This window comes from Mytilus californianus, unplaced genomic scaffold (genome assembly GCF_021869535.1).
Source record: "Mytilus californianus isolate M0D057914Y unplaced genomic scaffold, xbMytCali1.0.p SCAF_15, whole genome shotgun sequence".
NCBI classification, from domain to species: Eukaryota; Metazoa; Mollusca; class Bivalvia; order Mytilida; family Mytilidae; genus Mytilus; species Mytilus californianus.
Window position 1 is genome coordinate 21,429,983 of NW_026262637.1, and position 18,756 is coordinate 21,448,738.

General features: G+C 32.4%; 1 protein-coding gene across 2 annotated transcripts; it reads right to left on the reverse strand.

Annotated features, from left to right (window-relative positions):
- Window positions 1–12,351: 12,351 nt before the first annotated feature.
- On the reverse strand, window positions 12,352–15,798 carry LOC127725647 (ATP-dependent helicase wrn-1-like). Of its 2 annotated transcripts, XR_007993086.1 has the most exons (3): window positions 15,633–15,798; window positions 14,121–14,272; window positions 12,352–13,345 (listed from the first exon to the last, which is right to left on the reverse strand). XR_007993086.1 is itself a non-coding variant. In XM_052232748.1 (2 exons), exon 2 carries the CDS (start codon window positions 12,956–12,958, stop codon window positions 12,371–12,373), a length of 588 nt encoding a protein of 195 aa, XP_052088708.1. In that variant the 5' UTR covers window positions 12,959–13,345; window positions 14,121–14,584; the 3' UTR covers window positions 12,352–12,370. The 2 variants fall into 2 exon arrangements, 1 of the variants encoding a protein (XP_052088708.1); XM_052232748.1 differs by lacking the exon at window positions 15,633–15,798 and having other exon boundaries at window positions 14,121–14,584.
- Window positions 15,799–18,756: the final 2,958 nt, after the last annotated feature.

Sequence of the window (18,756 nt, forward strand, 5' to 3'; positions counted from 1 at the left end):
ATCTACTGCAAACACCTTCCGTCTGTCGTCTTTTCGAAGATCTTCTTCTCTAAAACTACTGAAATAATTTCGATAAAACTTCACTAGATTGGTCTTTAGAGTATCCGGATTTACGTTTGCTTATCTTATTCCGCTTCATCAACACACATTGCCTCCATGGTTAAACACGATTTGCATACACATATGTGAACTTTGAGTGAGTTAAACGTCTCCAAATTAATTCAACCATTCAAAAGTTTTTTTATTGTATGTACAAGTGTGGACATAGATCAGTGTGGATAGTATGTTTGGATGTTTGACAGTGTTTTATGACAAAAGGATTTCTATGTTTTTTCCCATAGGGTTCTATATTATTAACTGTGTTGCAAAATGACAGCCAACCTGAGCATTAGGATGTTGTTTATTTAATATTTAGTTTTTTATGTTCAAGACTGTCATGGAAGAGACACTAATTGCATTGATTACCAAATGATTATGATAGGGTATGTTCCACATCTTTGATTTTGGATACATTTTGCAGCTAGGAGAGGAATACATATGAGGTTCATTTGTTCACGATGTGATTTTTTATATGGGAGAGGTATCTGAGAACATGTATTTGCTTACTATTTGTATGGTTCTATTTATGTTACTTTGTGGTGGATCATCAGTATCATTAGTAAAAGATTTCGTTTAAATGTCGAAATTCTTTCTCAGATTAGAAGACATTTAATGGTTTTAAGTAATGACAATGCCTGACATGATGCTTGGGGCTAGATGAGCTAGAAAGTAAACTTCTGTGTTATTTCTTATTAATTCTTCGAAAATATCTTCTGCAAAGCCTGGTCAAAGCAAAAAAAAGTTTTGACCGGTATGAAAATGATATCAACAAAAGAACCTTTGTGAGCATGCTTCAAAAACTCATAACTGCTACAAAAGTCATCTGATAAAATTTCAAGTGGATATGAACATCTACTTAATATGTCTAAATATCTAAAAAGTTAAAGTATTCAAAATGAAAAAGGTATTGCAAAAATATTCTCTTTTCAATTTTTTTTGTTATATGGATACACATATAAGTGATACCAGTACAGTAAGGCAGTTTTGGTGAGGTATGAAAGTGTAGTAATTAACATTTACTTTCAATTCACACAAATTAAGAAATAAACGAATGAATGATAAATGTTGAACAATGAAATATAGTTTTAGAAATCTATTAGGCCAGATAGACCTTATGAATTTTGTTCTTTTTTTTAACATACTGAATGACCATTTACGCTCAGGACTGAGTCGTCAGTAGGCAGTACAGATGTATAAAAAAAAAGTGTAACAAAACAACCTAGCATCATATTGCTAGTAGCACGAGTAGCATTGTTTGGTAAATTTGTGCTTTCTTTTTTAATTTGGCTTATTGACAAAAAATGCTTGGTTCAAATCTAAATAAAATGCTTTTATCTCCCTATTAACACTTCTTACATTGTACATATAATGGATACTACTTTGACAATTCCTTGTGCAGATGAGAGTTATCTGTCAAATCTTTATTTCACAAAGAATGAATTGCATAACAATGAACTGAGCTCAGAGCAAAGCACTTTAATAATACACTTAGACAAAGAGCTCAATCCAGTGATATACTTTGTACTACAGGTCCTTCATGAACATCCATCGGCCAAAACCACATCTCACAAACATGCCATACTACATGGTTGAAAAAGACATTTATTTTTTCATCATATTTTAAGTATATACACCGGTTAAAACTTTCACAAATTTGTGGTAAAATCATTCAGAATCTAGCAAGTAACAATCGCTTCATGCACATATTAATATAGGTTGAGCGTCCCTCTGTCGGAAATAAGAACACACCTCCACCTAATTTTAGTTAACTGGTGAAGAAACATTCAAAACTATAAAATGTTATTAGACTTGCCAGTATCTATTTACCATCACCACTGAATCAATAATATATGTATACATATATAAGACTAAAATTGACGTACATATATAAGACTAAAATTGACGTACATATATAAGACTAAAATTGACGTTCGGTCTTTACTCGACCTTCTTTCGTCGAGTCGATGTTCAAATCTGACTGCATAATAAAATAAGATTCCAAATCTACGACCAATGAAATACTCCTCTAATAGACTAGCCGCAATGAAATCATAGTTTTCTTAAATGGTAGGTGGAACCTAAAACTCAAAAAATTTTAAACGATATATTTTAAATCTTGCAAATACATGTAATAATAATTCTTCTCAATAATTCACTATATTTTTCCTTATTTTGTCTATTGTTCGAAACTGTATATTGACCTCTAGATGTCTTTCAATTACATCCAGTTTGGCGTTGGGTTGATGTCTGATTGTTGTACATGTAATATATCGACGTGGGATTTGTTTATATAAATAACAACTATTCCCTTAAATTCAAGTAAAATGGATGTAAGAAATTATAGGCAACCATATGCATACCACCTTCAATAAACAGCTGAGCCATGGGCGCATGATACGACCTTCACATTTTCAAAGAATAAAGTTCAATTATTTCTCAATGTCATATTAGAAATTTATGAAAAACAAAAGGGAGCTTACATCAGTAGATATAAACAATTCACCAACGTTTCACGAGAATTGCTGAAAACATTTTTAAGTTATTGTCCGAAAACTGGAAAATACCCCCCCCCTTTTTTAATGAATAAAACCCCATAACTCGGAAATGTAAAATCTAAAATTTATAAAAATCTTAAGGGAGCTTACATCAATAGATATAAACAATTCACTAATGTTTCATGAGAACTGCTGAAAGCATTTTTGTGTTATAGTCCGAAAACTGGAAAATCCCCATAACGATTCTTGTTAAGATAAGATAAGATAAGATATTTTATTGGTTTAAAATCCAAAATTATAGGATTGTTATCAAGACATATACATAAACATTCAAACATATATCTGACCACATTTATAAACATTGTATATATATATTTGTATATCCCCTCCATCGTTAAAAGAAAATATTGTTACAATAATAAATGTATATAATCTCTGCTGAGGAGGTGGTACCACAAAGTTATTTAGTACTGAATAAAGCATTTCTAGAGTTGTTCATGTCACTTATGAATTTTACAATAATTCTAATTATATCAGTCTCACTGCACGTATTCAAAAATTTAAATCTTGCTTCATTAGTCATATTTAAAAAAGAGGGAACTATTTCACTAATTTTGGAAAATAATTGTTCTCTAATTGTATTAAGTTTTGTACATTTTATAGTGAAATGAAATTCGTCTTCTACTTCTAAAAGGCACAAGGGACAAATTCTTTCTTCAACAGGAGTTTTAGTGTGTCGACCTTGTTTAATTTTAAGAACACTATTACTTATGCGAATTTTGGCAAAATGTCCTATTACTTTTTTATCAATATTTAACAATAAATAGGTTTCCAATTTGTAATTAGTTGTCTATATGTTCTGAGCTTATTACGAGTTCATGAAATGTACACAGATTCCATTGATTTTGCCAGTTATCGGACTAGAATGAGATTAGATACACAAAATGTATATATACATAAAGGTCTTTTCAACAGTTGTAGTGTAAATCAGTTGTATTTTTTGGTTGACATATATATATATGTATAGATCATTGGCTTTTCTACACATTGATATTTTACGATATCTATGCGAAAAAACCCGATTATCTGTTTATCGTTTAATTGCTGGTCTTTTTCACCTCCCTAAAACAGTTTTTGCGCTAGATGAAAACAAGCTTGATAGCGTCTCCTCACACATTATGACGTCGCTGAAAAATTTTGGTTGCAATATACATATAGATTCTACCACTGCATCGAGTGTGATACAATATTTATCCACTCCAGACAGTTAAATTTTTAAATTTAAAACGCGAGGCTCGCCGAGCGTTTTAAATATTTAAAATTTAACTGTCGAGAGTGGATTAATATCGTATTACACGAGATTTGGTGGTGGAATCTGTTTCTCTAATGATTTTCAAACAATATGCAGGCAAACTTATTCCGTCTTTTCGAATGATCTGTAAAAACATGTGTTCTTTCTATGTGACGTCATCAGGCATGGTCGCCTTTTTCAATGCCGTCACAATAGGAAATTCAGAGGAAAGCAAGTAAATTCGACGTCATAATCGGATTTTAACCAATGAAGAACTGAGATCAAACGAAACACGTTGATTAAATTTTGTTATACAATGGGTGCAGAAAGCGATAAATTGACGAAGAATTAGAGAAATATATATATATATATATATATATGTTCCAAAAGACCAAAAAAGTGAAAACGTATATTTTAACAAAACGCATTTGACTAACAGGTCGAACAACACATGTTCTTAAACCTTGCTGACTGCCATTGGCGATTGCCAAATAAACGGATCACCGATGTAATAAATGGATCTTAATTATAAATTTAATATCAAATAGAAAACAATAAACTAGCGGAAAAGATGGTATACCGCAAACAAAAGGTGCAAAGGTTTTTGTACACCATATCCGGATTTTGACAATTAATGTCTCTTCGGTGATGTTAGGAATCGAAACGGTATTTGGAAAGCCATACAATTTACCTCAAATATATAGAGTAAAGTAAAAATTATCATTTATCTTTAAAAAAAATACTAAAATTCACTATGAAAATAAAAAATATATGTTTAAAAAATTTATCTGAACAATTTTAAATAGTATAAAATTTTAATTTGACCCTATAAAATGGTAAAATGTAATTCAATCCAATACTTCAATATATTTATAAAATATATAGATAATTTTTCGATAAAAAATACCTAAAATTTATTTAAAAAAAATAAAATATAGATAATTCTAAATAATGAAAAATTATATTTTTTTCTATAAAATAATTAAATGTAATTTATAGCAGATATTTCAATAAATTTATAAAATATAGGTAATTTTTCCTTCAAATTCAAAAATATATACTAAAATTATTTAAAAAATATATAGATAATTTTTCGATAAAAAATACCTAAAATTTATTTAAAAAAAATAAAATATAGATAATTCTAAATAATCTAAAATTATGATTTTTTCTATGAAATAATTAAATGTAATTTCTATCAGATACTTCAATAAATTTATTAAATGTAGATAATTTTTCAATCAAATTTATTCATAACATTAATAAAATAGCATCAACACAGTTGCAAAATTCTTTCACTCATGCAATTTATCGCTATTATAGCGCTATAAAACCAGGTTCAATCCACCATTTTCTACATTTGAAAATGCCTGTACCAAGTCAGGAATATGACAGTTGTTGTCCATTCGTTTGATGTGTTTTGTCATTTGATTTTGCCATGTGATTAGGGACTTTCCGATTGAATTTTCCTTTGAGTTCAGTATTTTTGTGATTTTACTTTTTATCAGAATTAGCTAATATAAATTGCCAAAATTCAACAACAATTACAATCTAATTAAAATTAAATCTCCGCACTTGCTCGTCGCGCGACATATAAACAACGAGGAGCAAGTGCGGAGATTTAATTTTAATTAGATTGCAACAATTAAAAAGCCTCATTGAGCCAACAGTACTACAGCACTTTGCTTTCAAGTCGAGTTATCTACCTTATGAATGATAACGTCCACCATATTGTATTCAACAACAAATTTGCATACAAGACATACAAATCGATTTTCTGAAGATAACTTGTACTTTTATTGAGTATAAACGTCTTAAACCTTATAGTTGTCAATCTAATTAAAATTAAATCTCCGCACTTACTCCTCGTTGTTTATATGTCGCGCGTGGGAGATCTAACAACAGCCGCTTGAGGGTCATGTCTAGGGTCAAATTTGCTGTAGCCAATCAGCGAAGGTGCTACAAAGTGTTAGGGTATTGGACTGGCATAGGAGTCTTAGTAGCGTCTAGAGGTCTTCCGAATGTATATAAACAAAAATGGCAGCCCCCATGCGAAAAACGTTTCGTAACATACAACTGTAATAATAGTTTGTATTATTGCCTTCCGAGGTTAAAATGGCATCAAGTGAAGTATGCAACCCCAAGGAAAATATCAGTATGAACAAACATTTGTGTTTTATGCGGTTTTTCTTTCATCCAGATAGAAATCTCCTCAACGGGAGAACGTGTTGAAAAAAAAACTGTTCAAACTGAAACTTCAGCAGAACTCAGAGAGAATCGCAATAATTTCTAGTGTTGTTACTGGTTTTGAAGTAAACGCCGAAGTAGACAATGACAATGGCGTCTGTATTAAATGTTTTAGAAAAGTCCAACAGTCAATCAAATTAAAGAAAGATGCATTAAAAATTCAAGAAGAACTAAGTGACTAACTTCGGGTGTCTTACCACCTGACCAATCAGAAAGATTAATTGCTAATAGATTTGTTAATCTGCAAGGTGGAACAAACAATAATATAAGCTTAGATGAATACTTGAGAGATGTTGAACAAGGATACAAAAGTAACATGTTCAGGACATCAGACAAAGGAAAGTATCCTTCAACACTCTAAAGAGTATCCTCACCTAGTTAATTTTGCAAGCCATTTTGATAACATTACCAATTTAACAGGAAAGAAGGGGTTCCACCATATACGGCATACCAAGCTGATGTTCAGAAAATTGCAAAAGACCTACTACAAGAAAATGTACTAAATGTAACATATAAAACTTCAAGAATAATAACAATTAAGTGCAAGGAGCTAAAAAAAGACAAAAACCCATTTGACAGTGCATTTATAGGACTTCGTACATTGATTCATCGCCGTGACATCAACCAACTGTTGCAACAGTCCCCTTCCATCGCCTTCAAATCCACATATTTGAAAAATATTGCTTGGAATTAAATTATTGTGAATAAATTAAGTGTGCAGGTTTAATTTTCTCTTAAGTCATAACCTTAATTAGCTGGTACTTTTTTAGTCGTTTGTTGCTGATATTAAAGTGTCATAAGTCAATGAGACATCAACCCAACAAACAAAGTAATGAAATACTTTCAGTTTAGTTGCAAAATATCATGGTCATTTTGATTAGGCAGCATAACTACCTACAAAAACATGTTTATAAAAATGTGGCATGATTTCTAATGAGACAACTATTCAAAAGGGACCAACTTATTTTTCTGTATTAAAGTTCACAGTTCCACCTCTGACTTTGAGTAAAACCTATAGCAAGCTGTACAAAGACCCGAAATGACTTTATGAAAACATCAAGCACGTTTGTACAAAACAACAATGAGATAAAAACCAAACTTTTACAGATTTGTTCACAAGGCGACCAGCATGCAGATATTTACCCTATATGTACATGTAAAGAGCTGTTGATAAAACTTATACAAGGTGGTGTTGGTTAAATGTGCTTTCCTGAGTGATGAAGTTATTAGTGCACATTATTTGGTTCAATTTCTATCTTAGTCAAATTAAACACAGTAACTTAATAAAATAAAATGCTCTGCTGGGCCCAGCTTGATACGACTGCAGAGGTCGAACCCTGAACAGTTGGGGCAAGTATGGACACAACAGTCAAGCTTGATACAGCACTGAATTAGGATTGTGATTAAATATTTGACACAGCATAGGTTTCTGACACAGAATAAATGTGGTCTAAGAACTTATAAATTTTTAATTTACCTATTCAAACACAAGTTATTGACTGGAAACTACAAAAATGCTTGTTTTTTGGCCCCTTTTTTGTTCAAAATTCCTAAACATTTAGGGAAATTATCCCCAAACTCAAACCTTGCTTTCCCTTTGTGATATGGAACCTTGTAGTACAATTTCAGAAAGATCCATACACTTACACACAAGTTATTGTCATGAAACTAGAAAAATACTTGTTTTTTGCCCCTTTTTGACCCTTAATTACTAAAATTTTGAGGCAATTACCCCCAAAATCAATCCCAGCCTTCCCTTTGTGATATGGAACCTTGTGGTACAATGTCAGAGAGATCCATACACTAACACACAAGTAATGTCTGGAAGTTACAAAAATGCTTATTTTTGGCCCCTAATTCCTGAACTGTTGGTACCATAACCCCCAAAATCAATCCCCACCTTACTTTTGTGGTATTGAACCTTATGGTAAAATTTCATGGAGATCCATTTACTTAAACTAAAGTAAGAGTGTGAAAACCAATGTGTCTTCGGACGACGACGCCAACGTCATACCAATATACGACCGCAAAATTATTTTGTGGTCATATAAAAAAGAAGATGTGGTATTAAGTCTATATTTGACTGTTTTCTTGATGAACACATTGGTCTTGATCAAAGTTGTAAGTAAGATATAGTCCCACTTCATGTTATTGTCTTGAATATGCATGAAATATTTGCCACTGAAACCCAAGTGAAGAAATCAATAATCAATCAACCTGTCAATGTTTATTTTGAGCAAAAATAATCATCCTCTATGTATACTGTTGGCTACACCAAGTTAAATACAATGAGTTTGCTATATAGAACAAATATAACATCATCAAGAACAATGAACAAAAAGGTCAAAGTCATACATATGAACCATGCCAAAACTTAGCACAAAAGGACATACATCAATAGCAATAATTCTATACACCAAAGATAGTTTACTTGTTGATCAATAAACCATGAAAAGTCAAGGTCAGAAACCAACCAGAGTGATTTTTATAGTTTGTTCCTGTGTTGTACTGTTAAACCACTGTCCAAGGTTAGGATCCTGCTAACATGTTTAACCCCGCCACATTCTGTATGTATGTGCCTGTCCTAAATCAGGAGCCTTAGGTAATTCAGTGGATGTCGTTTGTTTATGTGTTACATATTTGTTTTTCGTCCATTTTTATACGACCGCAAAAAAATTTTGTGGTCGTATATTGGTATGACGTTGGCGTCGTCGTCGTCGTCATCGTCGTCGTCGTCGTCGTCGTCGTCCGGCGTCGTCGTCCGAATACATATTGGTTTTCGCACTCTAACTTTAGTTTAAGTGAATGGATCTTTTTGAAATTTGACCATAAGGTTAAATACCACAAAAGGAAGGTTGGGATTGATTTTGGGGGTTATGGTACCAACAGTTAAGGAATTAGGGGCCAAAAAGGGGCCAAAAATGAGCATTTTCTAGTTTCCAGACAATAACTGTGGAACGGTGTATGGATCTCTCTGAAATTATACTACAAGTTTCCATACCACAAAGGGATGGTTAGGATTTGCTTTGGGGGGTTATGGCTCAAACCGTTTAGGAATTAGGGGCAAAAAAGGGGGAAAAACAAGGTTGTCCTGGTTAATGGACAAATACTTTAGTACAAAACATAATTTAAAGCAGTGTAAGGGAGATAAATCAAATACATCATTGAAATTATCTCCCTTACACTGCTTTTAAATTATGTATAAAGTAATGGTTAATGAACAATAAAGATAATCTAAAACAGTGTAAGGGAGGTAATCCAAATACAACGTTTTGGTTACTTCCCTTACACTGCTTTTAAATTATGTTTAAAGAAATGCATATTTATAAAGGAAGACCAGTAAAAATATCTGCAAATGTTTTCATCTTTTTTTTTTACAAAAAAATCCATATGAAAGATTTGACACTATATTTTTATTAATTCTATTATAAAATAGATTAAGTTAGCACTATGGTAAATTTAAATGGGTAATTATGGTTGCCAACTCCATTGGAAATTTGAATTGAGATTATGACCATATCTTGAGGGAAAGAATTTTTTTGGGGGAAAAAGGGGGGGGGGGGGGTAAAAAGAAATTGTGGGGGGCCAATTTTTTCTCATTTCAGATTTCAGAAATTAAAAAGAATTATTCTTCAAATATTATTTTTTTTTCAAATTTCAAATATTGAAAAATTTCAAGAAGTAATCTTTAATTGCACAGTATGGCGCATTAGATTTGTAAAATCTTTGATCACATTTATTTATTTGTTATGCCGAATCTAACAGTGTATTTAGATTTTTAATTTTGGGTCCAGTTTTCAAATTGGTCTACATTAATGTCCAAAGGATCCAAAATTAAACTTTGTTTGATTTTAGCAAAAATTGAATATATGAGGTTCTTTGATATGCTGAATCTAAACATGTATTTAGATTTTTGATTTTTGGCCCAGTTTTCAAGTTGGTCCAAATTGGGGTCCAAAATTAAACTTTGTTTGATTTCAACAAAAATTGAATATATGGGGTTCTTTGATATGCTGAATCTAACCATGTATTTAGATTTTTTATTTGTGGACCCCGTTATCTAATTGGTTCATATTGAGGTCAAAAGGGTCCAAAATTAAACTTTGTTTGATTTCATCTAAAATTGAATTATTGGGGTTCTTTGATATTCCAAATCTAACCGTGTATTTAGGTTTTTAATTTTGGGTCCTGTTTTTTAAATTGGTCTACATTGAGGTCCAAAGGGTCCAAATTAAACTTAGTTTGATTTTAACAAAAATTGAATTCTTGGGGTTCTTTGATTTGCTGAATCTAAACATGTGTTTAGATTTTTGATTATGGGCCCAGTTTTCAAGTTGGTCCAAGATAGGTTCCAGTATTTAAACTTTGTTTGATTTCAACAAAAATTGAATATATGGGGTTCTTTGATATGTTGAATCTAAACATGTATTTAGATTTTTGATTATGGGCCCAGTTTTCAAGTTGGTCCAAATTGGGGTCCAAAATTAAACTTTGTTTGATTTCAACAAAAATTGAATATATGAGGTTCTTTGATATGCTGAATCTAACCATGTATTTAGATTTTTTATTTGTAGGCCCCGCTATCAAATTGGTTCATATTGAGGTCAAAAGGGTCCAAAATTAAACTTTGTTTGATTTCATCGAAAATTGAATTATTGGGGTTCTTTGATATGCCAAATCTAACCGTGTTTTTAGATTTTTAATTTGGGTCCCGTTTTTTAAATTGGTCTTCATTGAGGTCCAAAGGGTCCAAAATTAAACTTAGTTTGATTTTAACAAAAATTGAATTCTTGGGGTTCTTTGATATGCTGAATCTAAACATGTGTTTAGATTTTTGATTATGGGCCCAGTTTTCAAGTTGGTCCAAGTTGGGGTCCAAAATTATATTTTTTTTGATTTCAACAAAAATTGAATATATGGGGTTCTTTGATATGCTGAATCTAACCATGAACTTAGATTTTTTATTTGTGGGCCCCGCTATCAAATTGGTTCATATTGAGGTCAAAAGGGTCCAAAATTAAACTTTGTTTGATTTCATCAAAAATTGAATTATTGGGGTTTTTTGATATTCCAAATCTAACCGTGTATTTAGATTTTTAATTTTAAGTCCCGTTTTTTAAATTGGTCTACATTAAGGTCCAAAGGGTCCAAAATTAAACTTTGTTTGATTTTAACAAAAATTGAATATATGGGGTTCTTTGATATGCTGAATCTAACCATGTATTTTGATTTTGGACATTGGACCATAATAGGTAAATTAAAAAAATTCAAGTTCTTAGACCACATTCTTTCTGTGTCAGAAACCTAGGCTGTGTCAAATATTTAATAACAATCCAAATTCAGAGCTGTATCAAGCTTGAATGTTGTGTCCATACTTGCCCCAACTGTTCAGGGTTCGACCTCTGCGGTCGTATCAAGCTGCGCCCCAGCGAAGCATTTTATTTGTACATAAATTAGGCCGTTAGTTTTCTTGTTTGAATTGTTTTACATTTGTCATTTCAGGGCCTTTTATAGCTGACTATGCGGTATCGGCTTTGCTCATTGTTGAAGGCCGTACAGTGACCTATAGTTGTTACTTTCTGTGTCATTTGGTCTCTTGTGGAGAGTTGTCTAATCATGCTCATTGGCTATCATTCCACATCTTCTTTTTTATATAACATGGACATCTTACAATAATTCCACACCAAATATATTTTTCTGTTTGTTTATCATGTTTATAGTAATCGAGATGCAGACTTGACACCGAATATATGCTTGTTTCATGAAATGAGGTCAAGATTAGGCGAATCTGCAACCATATCTGACAGACATGACAGACATGGCAGACATGGTTTTCTCTTTTGAATTTTTTCATATTTTTATGGTCGGGGCCTTTTGTAGCCCACTAAAGGCATGGGTTTTTCTCGTTGTACTACAATTGCTTATATCAAGTTATTGAAAAGTCTGGAGGGTAGTTGTCTGATTGGCAATCATACCGCATCTCTTTATTTTTAAGATGAAAACAAGTAAATATCTTATGATGTGTGTCAATCAGTTACTGTCTCATTTGTTTTTATACGCTACATCTCTTTTTAGTCACATTGACAGCTGCAGGCATGACATGAACCCAGATCTAGAGTGGCACAATCAATACAGCAATTGTAAGGGGGTTAAAAGTCAAAAAAATTTGAAGAGTCTAAAGTTGAATTAGTTACAGAAACCAGATACTGAAAAATTAAATAAATAAATATCAACTGTTTTAATCATCTTGTATTTCTAATAAAGCCATATCAAGATCTTCGAAGTATTTATAGGCAGACAAATTGTAGTCTTCAGTATCGCTATCTGAAACATCAGAATCTTCTTGCTCCTCGAGCTCCTCAACAACTTGTTCTGACAGAAATAACTTCTCAAGAGGTAACATATCACAGGATTCACAATTACAAGACTTAGTACACAAGTCACAGCATGAATGTTTCCTGCTTTCTTTCTTCATCAAATCATCCAAGTCTGAATTTCTGAGGAAATTACACATCAGATCCTTTCTCCTACAATCTTTAGCTTTAAGAATTGCCTTAACTTCCGGTTTCAACTTCTGCAAGTGGTATCCATTGTATAGGATAATGGCAACTGATGGATTTCCATCCCTCCCCACTCGCCCTATTTCTTGCAGCAAATCTACCAGATTATTTGGAGGTCCAAATAATACCACTCCACTACACTTTTTTACATCTAAACCCATTCCCAGGGCACTGGTTGACAAAATAAGTCTCAAAACACTACTTTCCTCCTTCAATGCATTAATTATGATGTTTTTGTTAACATCTGGAGTTTCAGAATGGAACATCTCAATATACTTGGCACAATGTGGCAATTCTGTTACAATGTATTTATAAAGTTTGGAAGTGTCATTTATCGATTAACAATACAAAAGTGTACGTGGGAAGTCCTGACTTTTTTCCTCTAATGCATCTACTAACCATGTCATTCCCATTTCAATTTAATTTTTAATTTTGGAAGATACTAGTTTAATATTAGACTTGTTTGGTGATAAATTAATTTCTGTTGTGTCCTCCGCTAGCTGCAATATTTTCATGACCTTTTTTCCTAAAGCTTACAGTGCAAGTTGCACTTAAAGCCAATACTGTAGCATCGGAAAAGAGGGATCTTAGTTCACCTACATTTGAAAACCATTTTCGAAAAGCCTTTTTTTCTGTCTCCTTCATCTTGGCCCCTGAAAGAAAAATAGAAATAAGTACTTCTATAAAAACTTTTATAAAAGGTAAATATCAGCACCTCTTGCCTAGATTGTTAATTCTTATGGCAAAACAAAATTAAATACATGTATGTGCTTGTCCATATTGTTATGTAACAGCCTATCATTCAGTGGTTGTTGTTGGTTGCTGTCTATCACATTTGTTTAGGGTTTTATTTTTCATACATTCTTATAATTACATTGTAATGGTTCATCATTTTGCAAATAGTGGTCTTAAAAGAGCTTACTTTTTAGTATTAGGTTATCTCGTTCTTGAAAGCTGTACAGTTCTGTACCAGTGGTCTTAATTTTTTACTTCTATCTTTTTGAAAATCTAAATTCATAAAAATGGGAAGGGAGTACACATCAATATATAGAAACAATTCATCAAAGTTTCATGCAAATTAGTTGAATAGTTTTTGAGTTACTGACAGGTTGACGATTGACAGACAGTCACAGGTTAGGGGAGGGTTGGGATCCCACTTACATGTTTAACCCTGCCACATTCTGTATAGTGCCTGTCCCAAGTCAGGAGCCTGTAATTCAGTAGTTGTCATTTGTTTATGTGTTACATACATTTGTATTTGTTTTTCGTTCATTTTTTATGCATAAATTAGGCCCTTTGTTTTCTCGTTTGAATTGTTTTACATTGTCATTTCGGGGCCTTTATTTATATACATGTAGACAACGGTAATACGTCCTGTAAATGTGCGAATAGAAATGAACATGGGGAATAAACATTGTATCCACTTACCAAATTGCTATTGTGTGAAACTCATCAATTACAACCAACTTAATGTTCAACTTCTTTAAACAATAGGGATCACCAACCAATGTTTCTGGAGATGCAAAAATGACATCTATCAAACCCTCTTTGATTTGATCGTCACTCTGGGGAAGATGATCCTAAAATGCAAAAAAAAATGTAGGTGGGCAGTCTCCAAAAAGACATATTTCTATGATAACTTCTATAATTTAAATGTACACTGTACAAATACCCTTTCTCCATTTCACTGCGTTTGATTAAAGATTGAAATCCAATGAAATAATTCTTATTGTTGTAAAGTCCAATACAGAAATGAATATAGCTGAGATTTCAATGAATGCATGGCATATTTTCTCGATTTTGAGATGTTTCTGCCAATGTATCTGTTTGGCCATCCAACAAGGTCTTTTAGACTGCACTTTTTCATATTTTTTTTTTATTTTTTCATTGTTTAACACATTCATGACAAAAAACAATCTAATTTAAAAATTAAGTTTCCCGCACGTTTCTGAGCCACGTAAAGCTGATTATGCTGTATGATTTTTCTCATTGTTGAAGGTCAGATGGTGACCTATAGTTGTAAACTTTGTCATTTGTTGTCTGGTGGAGAGTTGAGTTGGCAATTTTACTTCAAGTCTTGTACATGTACGACATCTTCTTATTCTTATATGCATGTATATTTGTTTTGAGATAGATTATTAGTACATGTAATTAACAACATTTCCCTTGGACTCTGGCGCTTCATTAATACAACATGTAGTATGAAGAACTAGCATTATGGCCAAAACGACTGTAAAATACTGGCAATATGACCAATACAATCTGTTCTCGGTGAAATGAGACAAATTTATGTGCTACCATGGCTATGATCAACTGCTTCTGCAGTTTTTTTTAACTTTGCTCATGTATATTTAAGTTTCATATTACTGCTTTGTTACTGTTAGTCATGTGTATGTGTTGATATACTGAAGTTTAAATGTATGATCCTGCAAATACATTTTATTTTATTTGATAAGACATACATGTACATCTTTGCCTGGTCAGATGCGGATCCAGGACTATGGAAAAGAGGGCCCTGCATCTAGACACCATAAGGTGTGGGAATAACGTCTTAAGACATTTTTGTAAGATAGAGGCATTGCATTAATTATATAAGTAGCTCCAACAGCATAGGCGGATCCAGGGGGGCCTAGGCCCCCCTTTTGTGGGAAAAATTTAGTTGATTATATAGGGAATCACTGAAGCATGACTGGAGCGGGCCCCCTCGTAGGTCAGTCAGTGGGCCCCCCTTACAAAAAGTTCTGGATCCGCCATTGTACAGGGGGATAACATGTCACCCCCTAACTGATTTCTCATGTGTTATAAACATCTTTATTATACAACACTGCCAACATAATAATTATAATATAAATTAGGTGTTTAATGGCATTAAATACTATAGTATAGACTATTCCATTTATTGAAGCCTTACTACCACTGCATGCTTAAAGTTATACTAACCTTTGTATGCAGCAGTAATATTTCCAATGTGCGAGAGTTTTTCCACCTGGTCCTGCATCAGAGCTACTAAGGGAAAACAGACTAAAACTTTTCAGTCAGAACTGTTTTCAATAACCTCCCGGACAACTGGAAGGTACAGTTGAAACGGCAGTGACTTGCCAAAACCAGTCGGTGTACAGCCACGCACTTCTTCTTGTTAACTTAACACTCTAAAATGTCCTTTTGCTCCTTCTTTATATCATTTATACCAAATTTTGGCAAAACTTTTGTCAAAACGTTGTCCAAACTGGGCGCATCCATGTTATTTAACGATCCGATAATGGTATACAAGCCCGTCGCTGATTGGTTACCCGAAATTGATTTTCTGCACGCTGATTGGTCGGTCAAAGTTCACCAAATTTGACCCTAGACATGACCCTCAAGCGGCTGTTGTTAGATCTCCCACGCGCGACATATAAACAACGAGGAGTAAGTGCGGAGATTTAATTTTAATTAGATTGTATAGTTGTATGCTGTTATACTAATTTAAGCAGTATATAACACCATGTAAAATCATGTTTTCGGGACAAATCAATTTGTCCTTGGGATATTAATTTGTTATTGCAATCCTCGGGAAATCGTGGTACCCTTCTATTACTGGCTTTTCACCTCCCTAACGTGGCCTAAGACAGTTTTTACGCTAGACGAAAGCAAGCTTGATAACGTTTCCTCACACATTGTGACGTCACTGATTACATCTCCTCTGACATTATGACGTTCCTGATAATGCCTGCTTTCGTCTCAAAGCCGTGATACGAGAATTACGGAGCGACTGGGCAGGGGGATGTAGGGATGGGATGGGATATGCAGTACATAAAATTGAGAATGAGTACATCTATACTTCAGATCTGACTAGACTAGAGACTTCATGTGTACAAACCTGACGTCAAACTATGTACTATAGAAGAAGAGACAAATAATATCACATTAAATCCTATCAAATTACATCTAAAGATAACAATAATCCAAAGTCAATTATATTACGATGTCAATGGAAGAAATTTCCGCGCAAATGTCATGACTGGGATAGACTAAAAAGAATTTTAGGTCTATGTTGTCATTCACATTCCGATCAATTTACTCAGTTAGATAAAATATATATGTAAACTATATTTATATTGGTTTTGAATTTAGTTACTCTATCAGAAAAATGATTTATTTCTCGCAGACAACCCTTAATACTATACACCAACTCGACACTGAAGCTAAAACCCCCTAAAACATAATGGTATATGGAATCGTCCAAACTGATTTCCTAATATTGATAAAGGTGTATTTGTCTTTTAATTTATTTATAAGATTAACCCTTTTTTTCAACTTCAGATACTTTATTTCACTAATAGTTGTTAACAAAGCCCCTTAATGTTACAACAATGGCACTAAGGCTCTTCCCTGTATTGTTAGTTACCAATAAAACCAGGGGATTTCATTGGCAAACTTTTTATAAATCTACATAGCATTACGTGTTAGTTACAATTTACAGATTAATTCTACAAGCATGTATACAATGAAAAAGAAAACGTAACTTTGACCGTCTTTTGTTTAGCTTTTAGTCTCGGATTTTAAAAGTGAAAGTTAAGGAGCATGGTTTCTGATTTATCGGATCAAGAGGTCAGTATAATTGAATTACGATTGTTTTTTAGATAGTATCTTATCATTCAAATTCACCAAACATTGAATAATATACCATATCTGGTATTTAAACAAAAATTAAGGAACAGTTTTTGTTTAGAAATTTTTTTCTTCTTTTTATTTCAATGATATGTTTGTGATTCTAGGTCATCCAAATGCAAACAAAACAGATAAAGAATCACATTTCTAAGATTTTCGTTAGAAATTTTCTCAAAAAGGAATTTTTCGGATGATATAAAGTTTGTGTTTCAATTTCATTTTTTAGGACTGACATCATATTCACATATTTAGTTCTCTTTTCTGATAAATAAAAGCATTTATAAATCACAAAGCAAACAATTGTTATAATATGATTAAGTACATAATATTCAACATCTTCAATTTTGTATCCTATTACAAGATTTTTAAGACAAAAAACATGTTGACCAATATTAAGATACATAAATATTTTGTGTAGTAATGTCCAATAATTTTTTACCCATGTGCATTCAAAGAAGAAATGATTATAGCTATCAGATTTGAAACATATCTCACAGTTTTCGCTGTTAACTACTTTCCAGCGGTACAGATTATGGTTGATAGCTAAACTATTATGCAGTAGTTTCCATCTGAACATTTTTAATCTATTATCTTTTAAAAAAAGAAAGGTAAAAGATAGATTTTTCTTAATGAAATAAATAACATTTTCGCATGATAGTTGGTTCTTCCATGAGCACAAACCTACTGGAAGCTCTTTATTTGACCTGATTATAATATTATAAATTTCTTTAAACTTAATTTTGTCTAGATTGTAATACAATCCATTACAAAACATTTTAATGTTTTGTGTTATGTTGATTTTAGTATGTTTTGATATATTACTCTTTAATTTTTGGATCCAACTTTTGGGTAAGGCTTTTCGAAGAGTACACAATTCAGCGATCTAATTTTGTTTCTTTTTAAGTTTATGTAATACATTATGAGAAATTTCTCCTTGATCATCAATTACATCATTAACAAAAATTATGTTTTCCTCTACCCAATGACTAAAATATAAACTTTTGCCATGTGTTTTTATATATTGGTTTCCCCATATAACTTGCTTTCTTATATCTCTATAATTATCAGGTACTTTTGTTTTCCCCCCTCCGTTTTTAATCCAACATTTCAAGATTTCAAAGTAAAATGTAGGTAAGTTTTTTAGGTTTTCTAGTGACTTATGAGAATTAAGATTCATTTTAAATATTAGATTATTTTCCCCAAACTCCCTGAAATAATAGGTAGGTATGATTTTCCAGTTAGCACAAGTTTCATCAGTTAATCTTTTAACCCAATTTATTTTGATAGCCTCAATGTATGCATCAATATCCGTCATTTGTAATCCCCCTTCAGTATATTTTTTCTTAACACTGAGCGTTTTACTTTCTCGCTACTACCCTCCCATAAAAAATTAAATAAGATTTTTTTAAATTGA